This window comes from Mastigoproctus giganteus, chromosome 2 (genome assembly GCF_048544385.1).
Source record: "Mastigoproctus giganteus isolate SK-2022 chromosome 2, ASM4854438v1, whole genome shotgun sequence".
In the NCBI taxonomy this organism is placed as follows: domain Eukaryota; kingdom Metazoa; phylum Arthropoda; class Arachnida; order Uropygi; family Thelyphonidae; genus Mastigoproctus; species Mastigoproctus giganteus.
The window spans coordinates 184,995,945-185,012,515 of record NC_143576.1 but is presented as its reverse complement, the minus strand read 5'-3'; the positions used below and the strand labels follow the sequence as shown (position 1 = coordinate 185,012,515).

General features: G+C 35.3%; 1 protein-coding gene across 1 annotated transcript in view; it reads left to right on the top strand.

Annotated features, from left to right (window-relative positions):
* The window catches only part of Rpe (ribulose-phosphate 3-epimerase), a 38,844-nt gene extending 26,257 nt beyond the window's left edge, over positions 1-12,587 (top strand). Inside the window, exons 4-5 of the mRNA XM_090368844.1 lie at positions 2,656-2,742; positions 12,295-12,587. Coding sequence (XP_090224970.1) covers positions 2,656-2,742; positions 12,295-12,417 — 210 coding nt within the window. The 3' untranslated portion in view covers positions 12,418-12,587. The remainder of the gene's footprint in view (positions 1-2,655; positions 2,743-12,294) is intronic.
* The last annotated feature ends 3,984 nt before the right edge of the window (positions 12,588-16,571 follow it).

Below are 16,571 nucleotides of genomic sequence, written 5' to 3'. Positions count from 1 at the left end.
ATTAGTAACTAAGGCCATATTGCTCTGAGGATATGCGGTGGTCATTCCCTGACCTTTCCACATCCACTGTATTTGGTGGGCACGGGCTCGAACCCCGGTCTAATCAAGAAGCGTGTGCTACGCACTGCTGCTCCTGGCTGTGGAAGCACCAAGATAGGAGGATTGACAGATACACCTAAAGATATACTAATGGCTATTTTTCCCTGGTTAAGTCCCTTACCCTAGAAATACTTTGGAATGGGGTGATTTATAAGATTAACTGCTCAAATTGTGATGTGAACTATACTGCCAAAGCAGAAAGATCTCTTAAGGATTGGCTGAGCCACACTCTGCCTCAAAGGTACAAGGAATCTTAGTACAGTTGAACTTGGTTATAACAAGCACGGAAATAAAAAGATCATGGCTATAATGAGCAAAAAGCCATAATGATTTTAATTTACGCATATTCCCATACAATCGCTCACTGTTATAACAAGCGTACTACATGGACATACTGTACAAATTTTGGTAACTTTGCAAACATTCTTAATTGTTCGGTGTCAAAAAAACCCAATTCTTGGAATTAGACAAAAAGAAAAGGGCAACTTAGCTTTTATGACCACCCGCATTGCATCGGATTAGCAGCTGGTTTATTGTATAACCCCATCCCCGAAAGGAGACAGGGGCTAAACAATAATGCATTGGCATTCCGCTTGTCGCATTACCCTATTTACAGATTGTCTTGTATTCACTGAACCATAAATTTATTTTGAGACTTCTAAGAATTTGTATGCATTTTGGGATTTCCAAGAACTTTGTATGCAGATCACTTTATTGTCATTTTAAATAAAATCAGTTAAAAATGAACCCTTCCTTCAGAAACATTTCTACTAACAAAAGAAAGTATCTCTCGATTCATGAAAAATCAAAATTATTCGTGCGTTAGAACGTGGTGCAAAAAATATTGAAGTGTAAAAAGTTTCTTTGTCCTCTTCAACGGTAATGACATTGTGGAAGAATAAACATGTTTACATATCAGCACTGGAAAGGAACATAAAACCGGGGGGGGAGAATTAGAAAGTGCGAGGTTACAAACGTCAATGAAGCATTGCTTCGATGGTTCATTACACAAAGAAGTGCTGGATTTTCAATAGACGACCCGATCTTGAAGGCCCGTGCAGAACAATTTGCTAAACAATTTGGACATGACAGTTTTTTTATCTAACAACGGTTGGCTGGATCAATTTAAAAACCAAATACAAGCAAGTTAATATAAATAATATGTAGGTATATATTAATATTATTTTTCTCTCTCTAATATTTCTTTTGTTTTTTGAATCTATCTTTTTATCAAGTTATTGAGAATTTAAAAAAAATAGGAGGTAGATTTAACTCATCACTGATATAGTGAGTAACAGTTATAATGAAGAAGTTTTGTCGGTCCCTTGATAGCTTTTACACAAAAGTCACAAATCAGTGTGTGTAGAAGAAAATTTACTTTATATTGATGATAAGTATTCTGCCCAATGGCAGGTCCCTAGACATTTTATACACGCTACATGCATTAGTTTCCTATTGTTTTCTATGCCAGTGGGTGCAGGTTTGTAGCTGTATGTGCTCAAGGCTGGTTTTCCTGTTTGTGGGGATGGAATAAATCCTATAATAACTTGTGGGGAAAATTCCACACACTTAAGACTAGCTAATTTGAATCCAAGGGAAAAGGCCATTGGTAATTTCTCCATTCTACCTAAGATTTCAGGTTACACTGGTAGCATGGAAGGTGCTAAAATGAAGTGTGTTATGTGACAATAGTAGGAAAAGTTTGAAATACAATTATGTGGTTGAATCTGCAGCTTAATATCTCTGTTCATTTGGTAGAAAAACCTTATTAGGCATATTCTTGTTATAGTGTTTTCAAAGGGATTGGTACCAAAGAGCACACTGTAAGCAAGATCCTCTTTTTGAAGGGTGTTTTTGATCAATATTTTGGTTGATATCATTGAGTTTTAGCAATTTTTGCAGTGTTTATGAAACATTGATTTATATTAAGTTGAAAATTTGCACACTTAATATATTACATTTGCTGTTCCTGGCATTTTCAACCTGTTTTTTTTTTTTTTTTACAATGAGAAGTTTTAAAAATATTTTAAAATTAAACTAAACATATGGAAATATGTTGAGCATTAAAAAATGTATGATGCTTTGTAAGATTAACTATTAACCTTCATAGGATGGGACCAGAAGAAAAGAGCATTAAAAATGAGACACGGCTATGAGTGGAAGTATGACAGGAGTTTACTGTGTCTATTTTTATTCTAAGCTTCTAAATCCACGTCTCAATTTGTATTTTTTCTTTCTTTCTCTTATTTTTATTTTCTAATTATTACATTAGTTATATATCAATTTCCCTATTTTATATTTTTATTCTTACTAAGTTTAGTTCTCAGGTTTTGCACACATTTGATTGATTGTAATTAAATTACATTATTTAACTACCATTTATGCCTTATATTTCTGAATGGCTCCTTTCATTTCTGTATGCATTTTCCTAAATGTGAATCATTTACCTTAAACCCTCTAACCACAAGTTAAAAACAAAGAACCAGTTCTGTTATTATCATTTCATGTTACATATTGGTGTAAGTTCATGTTAGTATCTATATCTATTTGTTTTAGGTTCAGTTTCTGAGAGCTAGATATAGAGATTTAGACATTGAAGTTGATGGCGGTGTTGGCCCAGACACAATTGGTTCATGTGCAGAGGTATGAATATTTTTTTGTTAGTGCTGTTTTTTGTTTTATATTGGATTTTGAATTAGTATTAAAATAGCATAATGATGCAGAAGAAGCAAACTTACTCTGCATTTGTCAAAAAAAAAAAAAAAAAAACCTCTCTCTCATATTATTCTACTAATCAAAAAGTGCCTGTCCAATTCTTCCATTAAATTTTACCAAACTTTCTGACTTAGCCACCCTTGTAAGTGACTTATTCCAATGTTCCACAACATGTTGCCTGAAAATAAACTTCATAAGACATAGTCTACTGTTCTTCCCTAAAATGTGATAGTTGTGACCTCTGTTCTTGTTTTACCTATCAGTGAGAATAGTCTTCCTTCATTCATTTTACTAATCCTCCTCAAGGCCTTATAACACTACATTCAGATCCCCCTTCCCAAATGTGTCTAGATGCATCTTCAAAGCCATTCCTCATGGGGATAATGCTTACCACTCTTCATCCAATGGATCTTCCCTGGAAGTTCTGTATCTTTAAATGTGCACCTGGATACAGTATTCCAAGTGTGGCTGCACCAGTGTCTGATTGCCATTTCAATCAAAGTTTGACTTATTAATGTAAGTTTTCATGACTACCAATTTTTATTTCCAAAACAACACTTAGTAATCAACTGTCCTGCACTTTAAAACTACTATTTAAGTTTATGGTGTTGTCGTTTATGTCCCATGATAGCTAGCTCCCAAATTTAGCTTATAGCAGTTGTGTCTGCTTTCATGTATGCTGTTAAGCATACATAACAGCAGAAAGTGCATTCTAAAATAATTAAAATATAATTTCAGTATAGAGATTTCTACAAGGGATAATGACCTCCTGTTTGCAAAATTCTGATAAACCATAAATTCCACATGTCCTTCTTACTGTCTGCTTACATTGCATGTTGAATGTCATGTCTTTCTGTATTGTAATCCCCAATTATTCTTTCTCATCCTGAATATACTTTAATTCCACCCCCAACTAATCTGTAAACTACACCTGAGTTTCTGTTCCCAAATGCAATGCCTTTACATTTGGTAGCACTAAACTTTAGCTACTACATGTCAGTATCATTTAAGAAGATAAGAAACAAGAGGAGGTCCAAGCATTGATCCCTGAGAGACTCCACTTGCTGCTCCAGTCCTCTCTGAAGAATATCTATTTATGACCACCTTCTGTCTCCTGTCCTTCAGCCAACCCCTAATTCTCCAATGGATATTCTCTATTATCTTGACTTTCTCCAGTTTGTACAATAAAAAAAAAAAAGTAAAGTGCAGCCATTATCAACCCACTGCAGGATGGAAGCCTCCTCAACAATTCATGCTGAGGGAAATGGACCATAATCTGCCACGCTGGTCCAGCGCGGGTTGGCAGATCGACCGTATTCAGCAGTCAGGGGCTTGAACCCCGGTCTACTCAAGGAGCGTGTGCTACTGCACTCCCGCTCCTGCCCACTCGGCTATGGAAAACCATATCATAAGCATTACTAAGATTCAGTTGAATAATATCAGAGTTGTTCCTAGCATCTGACATCATAATAATTTATCAGATTTTTCAAACATGGTCTTTGCTTCACAAAGCCATGCTGAGACCTATTTGGGACATTATTCTTGATGAGATGGTCTTGTCATCATCAACCATTTTCAATCTGCTGCAGGATGAAGGTCTCTCCAGAAACTTTCCAGTTCCTTCTGTTTTGTGCAATGGCCATCCATTTACTACCCACAAACTCGCGAATTTTATCTGTCCGTCTCCATTGTTGTCTTCTAGGTTTTCTTTTAGCTCCTGTTAGGTACCATTCTGTTATTTTCTTAATTTGTCATCATGTCTTCAAGCTATGTATCCTGCCCAAGACCATTTCAGTTCTTTAGTTTTGACTGATGGTCTTGTATTGTGCCTTCACAATTTTGACTAGATATAGCATTTTGACTTCAGCTTAACCTAAAATAGAATTTTCTGAAGCTACGATTGCAGTTATCTGTTTTCAGTACTAATAAAATCTTTGACATATCACAAACACTGAAAAATATGTTCTGTGATTTCCATCTGAAGGTGACTCTATAGTAGATAGTGATTATGATGCTTGCTGCCTATTTATAAGGGGGTTTGGATTCAAATACTGTTACCAACACAATAAGACTTAAGACTTTTATAATTGGGAATGAGTTAGTCATTCTCCTCAAGAAGAGGAAGAGTATAGTTTTTTCCTGAATTATTCTTCTCCACAAGTTAAATGATCTGGTCTTAGAATACATACTTGTATCTCCTGGCCTGAGCAATTTTGGCATAATACACAAAATTATTATGCAAAGTGTTCCATGACTTGTAATTGGCTATCTTGTGTATATCGCTCATACAAGATTCAGTCAAAAAGTAACACTAGTTTGAGCCATTAAAGTGTTTTACAATAGACTGAAATGTAATTTGATTTTTGGAGTTTTCTCTATACTCTGTGCAATCAGTTTATTAAATTTCTCTCCTATCATCAACCACCCCATCAGAGACAGTGTCCTGTTGCCATACTAGGATTTATAAAGAAAGTAGAGAGAGGGATAGAAAGAGTAGCACAATCTAAGTGACTTCACTGACCTGCTGGTTTGTTAACACAGTAGGATAGCTAAATCGTATGTATAGCTTAGCTTAATTTTCAGCACTCACCTCATAGTAATCCGCTTAGCTGGTGGAGAGTTTTACCACATACATAGTGGTTATAGGATTCTAATAACTTACAGGGATTATGGGTTTAAAACTAAGTTATGGGCTATAAAAAAATTTTTAAGAAAGGAAAGTTCCATTCTATGGTTGCCTAATTAAATTAAATTAAATTAGATTAGATGAAGAAAATAGAAGCTAATAGTCGTGCACGAGCGACTTTCGAGATTCCTCGTCTTCAATTAGCTACAGTGGGGGGTTATATAGTTATTATTATATAACCCCCCTATATAAGTTTTACATACTATATAACTGTATAACCCCCCTATATAAGTTTTACATACTATATAACCCCCCTATATTACTATATAAGTTATAGGTATAGTTATTACATTACAACACATAAGGACTCCTTAAAAAATCAAAAGACACAGTAGGATAGATATTGTGAACTAGAATGTGCTGAAAATGGTCCAACAGTAATCTAGTCAATGCTGCTTTGTGTAATTTGTTCATATAGGTTCAATAATAGGAAATTGTATAAAGAAGCATTTATGATTGGGGAAATAGAAAATAACATAAACAGAACAAGGGGATGCAAACAGACAAAACCAGGTCATCTGACATTGATTGGCTTTAAATGAGTACTCTGACATCCATATATAAGAAAGTCTTGAAAGAAACCCAACAAAAACAGTATTGTAATCAGGCAAAGCCCAGACAATGAGTCAGGAGATCCCAGTGAATAGCCTTGAGGCAGTCTGAAACCTAATCCTGAATCCCCAAGTTCTTTACCAAATCCTACTTAATCCCCAAAGAATTTCACAAAGCAGTCTACAACTTTGGAACCTGGAGATCTTTACCCAACCATTCTTAATTCCTTGGAAAACTGGCCTTGAGCTTCGGGTTGCATATCATACGATTTTCTAGCGACGGCTGACTAACTGAGTTAAAATAAATGTATTGAAATAAATAAATAATATATCCATAAAATACTAAAACAGAGATTAAAATAAAAGCATTAAAATACAATATGGTAGCATTAAAATACACAGTAGCTTTTCATACAAAGTGCCTCTTCATCAGCTTAGTCATGAATGGTGTACTCCAGTTTTGACAATAGCAAAAGTCAGCTGATCAAGATGTATCAAGAGTCTGGTGTCGGTAGAACAGAATTATATATATGCGATGATTGGCAGCACTCATTGCACTACAAAATAGTACTTTCCATAATGGGGTGCAAGTGCACTCCCCTAGTGGAATTCATTGTACTATTACTGCTAGCTATGTGCAGTGCCTCAAACCATGAGTGCTAGCGGTAATCACCTGAATAGTCGACGATTTCAATATCCCGTCAGGGATCAAGATTGTGCTGCTCAACCCAATAATGCTCGCCGACCACAGAACAGTCAAAATTAGTAGTTCGAAGAGCCACCTCATGTTCAGAAACCTGATCTTTCAATCTTCTGCCGGATTCACCTACATAACACCTCCCCCACCACAATCCGGACACGTAATGTGCTGTACTGAACCACTCCATAGGAGAGGAGGAACAGGTGTTTTCACCTTAGAAATAATAAACTCTTAATTTCTTGTAAAGTTGAACACTTCATATATGATGGAGACGCAAAATCATAACAAGATGTTCTGATACACCCAGATAATAGGGGATGTAGGCAGTAGAGATAAATTCATTGACACGAGGAGAGTTAGATTGTGCAACAAAACCGTGAGCCTGAAGCTCACATCTATCTAGAACCTGAGGTGAATAACCACAATTTGAAAGCTCTGCCCTAATTTTGAAAATCTCCAATTGCCTGTCACCAAACGAACTAGAGTGCATCCAAGTGCGGAAGAATAAGGGCTTAATACGATGAGCTTTGCACCGATGTGCAAAGCGCATCTGTGTAAAGTAGAGTGCTCTCTTACCCCTCAGCATGAAGTTTTCAGTCCTTCCTTATAAACCTCCCATCACACATTTGGGTATGGATGTTGAAATATCTCTCGACAAGCTACCTGAAGAGACTGCTAACATAATTCACTTTAAAACAGCTATTTTGCAACATGTCCAGCTTATCACTAATAACCTCAGAAGATGTCAACGAGAAGCTCTTTCTTCTTTGTGCAAAGACAACACTATTATAGTCTTGCCTGCAGATAAGGGATGGTGCACTGTTGTCCTGGACAAGTCCGAGTATATTCATAAAGGCCTCGCCCTATTGCAATGTCAGGAGGTTTATGAAACTGTGCAAGACTGTCCTGTCAAAGTGTTGGAGAAGTTGGAATCTAAAGTTAATAAACTTGTGCATTTTTGGTTTTTAGCTGTCAAGTTACCAGGAATGTTCGCTGGAAGCTTCATGTGATAGGTTGTAGATTCCCACAGTTTTATGGGCTTCCAAAGATCCATAAACCTGATATTCCTTTGTGGCCAGTTGTTTCTTGTTGTAATACACCTACATATGAACTTTCTAAATATGTTGCCAAGTTATTAGCATCCCTTGTTGGGAAAACTGTTTCCAATAGTATGCATTTTTTGCGTATTATTAAAAATTTTACTATTTCTGAGAGCGATATGGTCTCCTTTGATGTGGTTTCTCTGTTCACTTCTGTTTCTGTATAACAGGCTATTGCCTGTGCGAGACATCTTTTGAGCAGGGATATACCACATTGGGAGACAGAACTTTACTCTCTACAGATGACATTTGTACCGCTCTCAGTCTGTGTTTAAAGGGGGGGCGTGATCATGTTCGATGACTCTGTTTCCCCAAATACAGGGCACAGCTATAGGACCCATGTTAGTTCTATCGTGACCAATATCTCCATGGAAGAACACGAAAATCAGATTTTCTTGAACTTACCGGTTCCTATCACTCTTTGGTGTCATTATGTTGATGATATCTTCACCATTGTCCCTCAAGGATCAGAAACTTGACTGCTGCAATATATCAATTCCCCGTCACCTGTCATTCAGTTTACTATTGAACTAGAAGTTGATAATACTTTCCCTTTTTTGGATGTTTTAGTCCAACGCATGGGTTTGTGTTTTGTAACTTCCAATTTGCGCAGGCTAATTTACCAATTATGGGTCTGCGCAGATCCCTGGTCATTTGTGTAGCACTACTCGCAGTTTATTCTCCTGCACTTGGACACACTTGTACCGCTCTCAATCTGTGTTTAACGGCTCTAATCTGTTTAACTAGATTAGAGAAAGAAGATCATTTTCATATGATCTTCTTTCTCTAATCTAGTTCGATTGGTAATAGACAATTGGAGATTGAAAAAATTAGGGCAGAGCTTTCAAATTGTGATTATCCACCACAGGTTCTAGATAGATATGAACGTCAGGCTCACAAATTTGTTGTGCAATGTAACCCTCCTTGCGTCAATGAATTTATCTCTACCCCTTACATCCCGTGTCCGGATTGTGGGGGTATTATGTAGGTGAATCCAGCAGAAGATTTAAAGAGCGGGTTTCTGAACGTGCAACGGCTCTTCAAACCACTAATTTTGAACGCTCTGCGGTCACCGAGCACTATTGAGTTGAACAGCACAATCTTGATCCCGGTTGGGATATTGAAATCATCGACTAATTCACGTGATTACTACCAGCGCTCATGGCTTGAGACACTTCACATAGCTAACAGTAATAATATCATGAATCGCACTAGGGGAGTGCACTTGCACCCCATTATGGAATGTGCTAGTTTGCAGTGTGATAAGCGCTGCCGATCATCACATGTACGTAATTCTGTTCTACCAACACAAGATTCGTGATACGTGATCATGCTCAGCTGACATTTGCTATTGTAACCAACAATATAAACTGGAGTTCACCATTCACCGACTAAGCTGATGAAGAGACAATTCGTCTTGAACGCTAGTGTGTATTTTAACGCTTTTATTTTATTTTATATTTTATCTCTATTTTAGTATTTTATGTATATATTATTTATTTATTTCAATAAATTTATTTTAAATCATTTATTCTGTCGCTAGAAAATTGTATGATTCTTAATTCCTGCTAATTAGTAATTAGCACTGATTAGGTAATCCAAATATAATATAGCTGTAACCATATTACCATATGACATAGTTTGTCAGTTTGGTCCTTTGGTGTTTTTATGATTGTTCCAGCGGGATTATAAGTAAATAACCTCAGTATTAATTTGATTAATATTAAAGATAATTTTTTTTTTAATGAAAACCCTAAACATGACAGGTATTAGAACCTATAGTACTTAGTACCATGCATTGGTTGAAGGGTGAGAAGATAAGAGGGGTATGCAATAAATAATGAACATAATTATTTTTTTTTTTTTCAAAGCATGCCTTTATTAATCATCTGTATTTTGATGGTCCTTTTCAAAGTAGTCCCCTTTGATGAAATACATTTACTCTTAACATTTCTGCCACTCTTCAAAAACATGGTGGAAGCCATTTTTTAACATGCAGAATCAATCAATCAGCAGATATCAAAATTGAGCACGTGATCAATAATCACTGCAAAGAAAATGTCCCTTGGAGACAACTTGTTTTGGCTTCCAGGATGGGCGGAAAAGTATCAACTGAGTTTTACTGCTTCAAATTGTGTGGTTTTACATTTCAAAAATTACAACCACAAAGTAACTTATACCCTAGGAAGGTGAATTAAAGACAGTGAGGGAAGGCTGGATTTATGATCCAGGCAGATATAAAGTTGTCCATGCAGCGTAGAAAACAGCAAGGACAGCATGTAGTTGAGTCCTACTCATGACTTATCAAAACATGTAGCGATAAGGCAGTCATAATCCCACTGTATAAGGCCATGGTAAGATTGCACTTGGAATACTGTGTCGAGATGTGGAGACGGCACCACCTACAAAAGGGTGAAAGATCTGAAGACAATTTGTTTGGTGTGATTGGCTGAATAGTGCACATATGAGGAAAGACTCCATGTGTGTGGATTACAGAGTTCGGTAACTTGGGTACCTTAAAGAGGATCTGATGAGGTCTGTAAGGTTCTGAGAGGGAATAGTGAAATGAATGAAGGTAAAATTTTCATGATTATAAACGATCTTAAAACTAAGAACATTAAAGTAAAATTATGAGGAAGAGATTTAGACTGGATTGTAGGAAGTTTTCTTTTGGCCAGAACAATAAGGTCTACATTGTTCATCTTCTAAAGATATGGACTGTAAATGATTCAGTTATTTGTGCTGCTGATGCATGGCCAAAAATTATTCCAACTGCAATTCATTGGTTGTGGGGAAATTTTTCCAATACAGTAATTTATACCAGATGCAGAACACAGTTAATGAAAACGTTGCACTGAACCAGAGGTTCCCAAACTTTCTCAGTTTGTGGCACCCTTAGTGTCCCAGTAATTTTTTCATGGTGCTCCTAGGCCAAAAGAAATACTTTTTTTGTTGTAATTACTACTTCATTTTTACATTTTGATTATTATCTTTGTTTTTATCTATTAATGATTATTTATTATTATTTTATTTTATTTTTTTATTTTTTTTTTCTATTATAAAACAAAATCACTTGTATAAACAACGAATTGTAAGATTCCTCTGGCTTTCTGTGCAAGGAATCACTATTGTATAAAATTTATGTTAATAAAGAATCTTGTTATTATAGCAGTACTAAATAATCAACTATAGAACACCACAAAATTAAAAATATACGGTACAATAGATACCGTACACCTTTTTATAATGAAATAAATATATAACTTTCAAAATAATAAAATAAGTTGAAGTAACTTAAACCCAAATTACATGGCACCCCTAGAATGTTGCAGCACCCCGGTTGAAAATCACTGCACTAAACTCTCTTCAACTTATAAAAAATGTGGATGAATTGAGGAATTTGAAACAGATCTGGAAGAATAACTTGAGTATTAAACACATGGAACCACTCTGACACTGAGATCATCTTGAAATCATATCAAGTGTTGTAAGAAGCTTCTGAAGTTAATGGAGGGAATCTTCAATTTCATTGGAAAAAATTCGATTTACTCAACTTACAAAGTAACAGATGCAGTACTGAAATTTGTAAAACAATAAGAGCAATCTAAGTTGATCTGCTCCACATGCATAAAATATGTAACTTCATTCAAGCAAGCCGACCGGGCTAGCCGAGTGGGTAAAGTACCTTCCCGGCAACCCAAAGGTCGTGGGTTCGATTCCCGCCTCGGGCTTGGATCAAAGTACTACAAAAACCTTGGGAGGTGCAATATGGCCACAGACGCCGATGCGCCAACAACTACCAAATCAAAAAAAATCAAAATCATTCAAGCAAAATATTAATTTTAAAAAGATAATGTTTAATGACCATCTGTGTTATAATCATTTTCTTGTGAAGCTATTGTATGGTGGTGGTTAAATTTAATTAAATTTATTACAAGGTTCACTGTTTTGTTTTAATTTAATTTAAATGTTGTTATATTTTTAATTTTATAGGTGTTTTTAGCACATTGTGGTAAATAGTTCTTTAAACGTTTTTTTTTTTTTTTTCCACTGTGGTTTTCTCAGTTTATTTCTTATTGGCATATTGCAAGTGAAGTTTGTTTTATAACTGAGTTTCATGGAATTTCAGTTGTGTCAGTTTAATTTGAAACCATTCTGTTCATACAGGAATAATTCTCACTGCTTTCCAAGTTAAATGTTTGCTATTGTTTGTTTATTAAAAATTCTATAGATCTCTGTTAAATAGGATTAAAGTGACCCTCAAAGTGGTTAATACCTTGTGTATGATTGAATGCAGCTACTGGCAGGCTGATCTTTTTAATTGAGTAGGATATTGAATTTTTAATAATTTAAGATGCTTCTCTAAATTTAATACTGCTTCTGGTTGGTGCAATAATGTATATATTTTTTATTATTATTATTTTTCTTTCCCTAAATATATAGGCAGGAGCTAACTTAATAGTTTCAGGAACAGCTATAACAGGAAGTACTAATCCTGGACAGGTGATTACACAACTGCGGCAAGCTGTTGATGAAGCAATTTTAAGAGCTCAGGTTGATCGATAGCACATATTGTTTTAGGAGTCAAGTTTTTCAGAACTTATTTCACAAGTAGGAAGTACTAATCCTGGACAGGTGATTACACAACTGCTTCAAGCTGTTGAAGAAGCAATTTTAAGAGCTCAGATTGATCGATAGCACATGTTTTAGCAGTAGTTTTGCAGAACTTCACAGCAAAAATTTAAATGAGTATTTAAATTCTCTGCTATGAAATGATTTTGCAAAGTTGTCTCCTGATATTTAAGTTTCTTTGTTATATTCATTATAAATCTTGTATGACATAGAAGCTAGTACAATATCATCATTCTATACACAGTAAACCAACTGAAGTTGTGCAGTGGCATCATAACATATAACATCTCATATTTGAATTCCTTCACAAATGAGTTGCCTGTCTCGTTATACCTGAAATAAGTAATGCTTCTCCATTAGAGAATACTATTATTGCTTATTCTCAGTGGGTAGTGCCACCCAGACAGCCGTTGCAATTCCATTTGTTCCCCTCGTTGGTGAGTGGATAGGTACCCAGATGGTATAACAGCTGACAGCCCAGTTGTGAAATAATTCACAACTGGGTTGTGAATTAATTTTGATATGATGAATTAATTGTGAATTAATTTTTTATAATTTTGATATGAATTAATTGTTAAACCCAGTTGTGAATTAATTTCACAACTGGGTTTAACAATTAAAATCAGTTATACTATCTGGGTGCCTACCCACTCATTGATGAGGGGGCCCAAATAGACCTGAAACAGCCACCTGGGTGGTGCCGTGAGAATGAGTAACAATATCTTCTCTGCTGGAGAAGTGTTACTTATTCGAGGTATAACGAGACAGGCAACTTGTGAAGGAATTCACAGTATGAGATGCTATGTAATAATGCATGGCTGCACAACTTTGGTTGTGCAGTTGTATCATTACATTTGGGTTTCTGTGTATAGAAATTATGCTACAGTAAACTCTTTTCAGTCTGAGGCTTTTTTTAGCCCTAAATCATATGTGTATCATCTTGTCTGACATTATTTATTGTAAATATTACAACACCTAATATAAATATGATGTCCAGTTACCATATTTTCTTGAAAATCCAACTCCATTGAATAAACAACATGCTGATTTTTTTTTTTTTTTTTTTTATGATATGAAAAAAAATATATATAATTTTTATGTAAATTCATTGAAGTCTAAAAGTACACATATAGGTAAGTATATGTTAACTATTAATACATAGTGTTCTAATCTCCAAGTAAAACAAAATTAAAAACTCTACTGATACAGTTACTCCTCCACGGGTTTCATCTTTGTCATCAGCTGAACCCGTACAGTTAGAATCACTGTTATACACTAGTATTAGTCTTCAAGCTTATTATATATGCCAAACTTCATAATGCTGTTTCAACCAATTTGAAGAAAGTGCTCACACAAGCAAAGCAGTTCAATCTCCAACACTTGATTTTTCCCTATTGTGTGAACTTGTGCACCCTAGTAGTTATCCGTTGCATATATTGTCCTCTTAATGCCGCTTTAAAAGACTGATTTAGACAAACATCCGGTGGCTGCAGCATCAATGTTAGCCCTCCAGAGATGATAATGGTGGTCAGTATCTGTACTTTTTTGCTAATGCATTTTTCACTTCTGTTGTATGCCTATGGAAGATGTCTAAAACAGTGATTTATTGGTTACCCTCTACCCTTTGATCCAATATATGATCAGAGTGTATTTTGTTTGTCCCCTGATTCTTGTACTTTGAAGAGCACACTTTTCACTTTATCTTTTGGTGATGTTTTTCTTTTTAGGATTGTGTACAATGACAATTTTCTGTGGTCTGCTGTGATTCACAACAGTACAGTTAACTCTTCTTACCAATGGTATTTGCTGTTGTGTCAAGGATTTCAAAATACACGGATGTTTGATCAGCGTTATGAACGTGGAAAAGAATGTTCAAATGCTGCTACAAATTGGTAACATACCTTTGAAAACACAAGACTTCTCTTCATAGGCATTCAGAAGATGCTTATTTTTCTTCTAATGTATATGGTTGCTTAATAGAAACCCTAGTTTGCCTTGAATTCCTATATTCCATTTTCTCTGTCCAATACTGCAGCCTTTGACTCACACAATTTAGTTTAAGCTGCACACCTGAACTGCTACCCCTTGCATATTTGCAAAGCCTTCCTTCTATTTTGTAATATTTCACTTTCTGCGCATGAACCATGAAAAGCCCTCATTTTAACACTGCGTTATGCCATGAACTCTTTCTTCTTTCTCTAATCTGTTACATAACTTTTACTAAAGTCTTATTTTCTACCAGAAGCATTTCTGTTTTTTGTTCTGCCTTTTGACTTGTTTTCAGTTTTTCGCTAACTGATAGATCATAACTGCATATCTTTAGTATTCATGTTTAGCAGAGCATATATACAATACCTTACAGGTTACATTTTCTAGTAGAGATCACCAAACTTAAAAATGAGCTATGTGAAGTGGGCTAGGCAGTTTCTGTCACAAATAAGGGAACGTAACAGGAACGTGTGCCAATATCCAGTGCCTATGGGACTTTGAATATTGCACTACATAAATTATAATCTCTTTCTGAAATGAACGGTTTGGTTGCTTAGTAAATGAACATGATATATTAAAATATCAGGGTCGTGGTTTTTGACAAATGAAAAAGACAACACCAATATCATTTACTGCTTAGTGGAAATGATTCCACTAAGCAGTAAATGATAGTGGTGTTATGTCTGTTTCATTTCTGCCAAAAATCGTGTGATCCTGATATTTGAATGAATCATGTGCATTTACTAGTAAACAAAACTGTTCTTTCAGAAAGAAAACATAACTTATGCGGTGCAACATTCCAAGTCCTAGTTTAATACATGTCAACAATACATCCATACAGGTGAATAAAAATGTTGAAGTTTATAAATATTATTAGTGAAAATGTCAAAGTTATTAAAAATTGCTAGAAAAAACACCAATGTTAATAAAAATACAGCAACTTTATATACTTATCTTGCCATAACAGAAATCCCGAGCATTGGATTTAATTCACAAATAAATTGTGCATTTATTTGAGAATTAAATGTGATTAATTTTTTCAAAAAAAAAGTTAGGAAAAAAGTGACAGGATATTCAAGAAAATATGGTTAATAGCCATTGTGAATATTTTCGTTATTATTTCACTAAAGAGGATATATTTATTAATGATAATTGAATAGTTTGGAAGTAAAGTTCACAATGCACTGGTACGTGTAGAAATTTTAGGCCTTATATTCCTTAAATTTTTAAAGTACTCACTGTTATTCTATAAATTATGAATACAAATTGCATGTTATGGTCAAGTATTTTTTATTAAATTCTAAAAAATTAAATGTTTTGTATTTACCAGTTGTACCGTGATATATTAATGTATGTACTGTTTTTCCAAAATAATACTAATGAAGTGTGCGGATGTTTTGTATTTTTATATTTTTCATTCTATCGCTATTAAAATAATTTGCATTGATTAAATATGATGTTCAAATTAATCTCATATGCAAAATTTGTTATTTTATTAGCAATAAAATGCTTGAATAAAATAAGGGAAATGTGTAGTTTTTTTATTTTCTATGCTTCAGTTGCAATTCATATACAGGGTGTCTCAAAAATATTGGTACAAACGTTTAGGGGAGGTAGGTAACATCTGAAGGAATCTGAATCGCATAGGAACCCATAACCGGAAATGTCACCGTAAGTCGGTACACGGCACTGTTTATCAGTTCGAGAGGGAAAATTTCTAGTTTACTCATTCAAGCAGTAGTCGCTGCATGAAGAGCATGCATCGATATACGAACTATGAGCTGGCAGACATGCACCTGGTGTATGGATTAGCAGAGGGCAGTGGATGAGCCTCTCAACGAATTTATGGAGAACGCTTCCCAGACAGACATGTACCAGACCACCATTTGTTTGCATGTGTGCATCAAAATTTGTGCGATTATGGGTCATTTAGAGGTAACAGGAGTAGTGTGGGCAGACCACGTTTGACGCGAACTCCCGCCATGGTAGAAAGTGTTGAATGCAGTCCAGGATAATCCTACTACCAGCACACGTGCTGTTGCCTCTGCCTTAGGAGTGTCTCGTTGCAGTGTACAGTGTCTGGCACGACGATTCCTTAC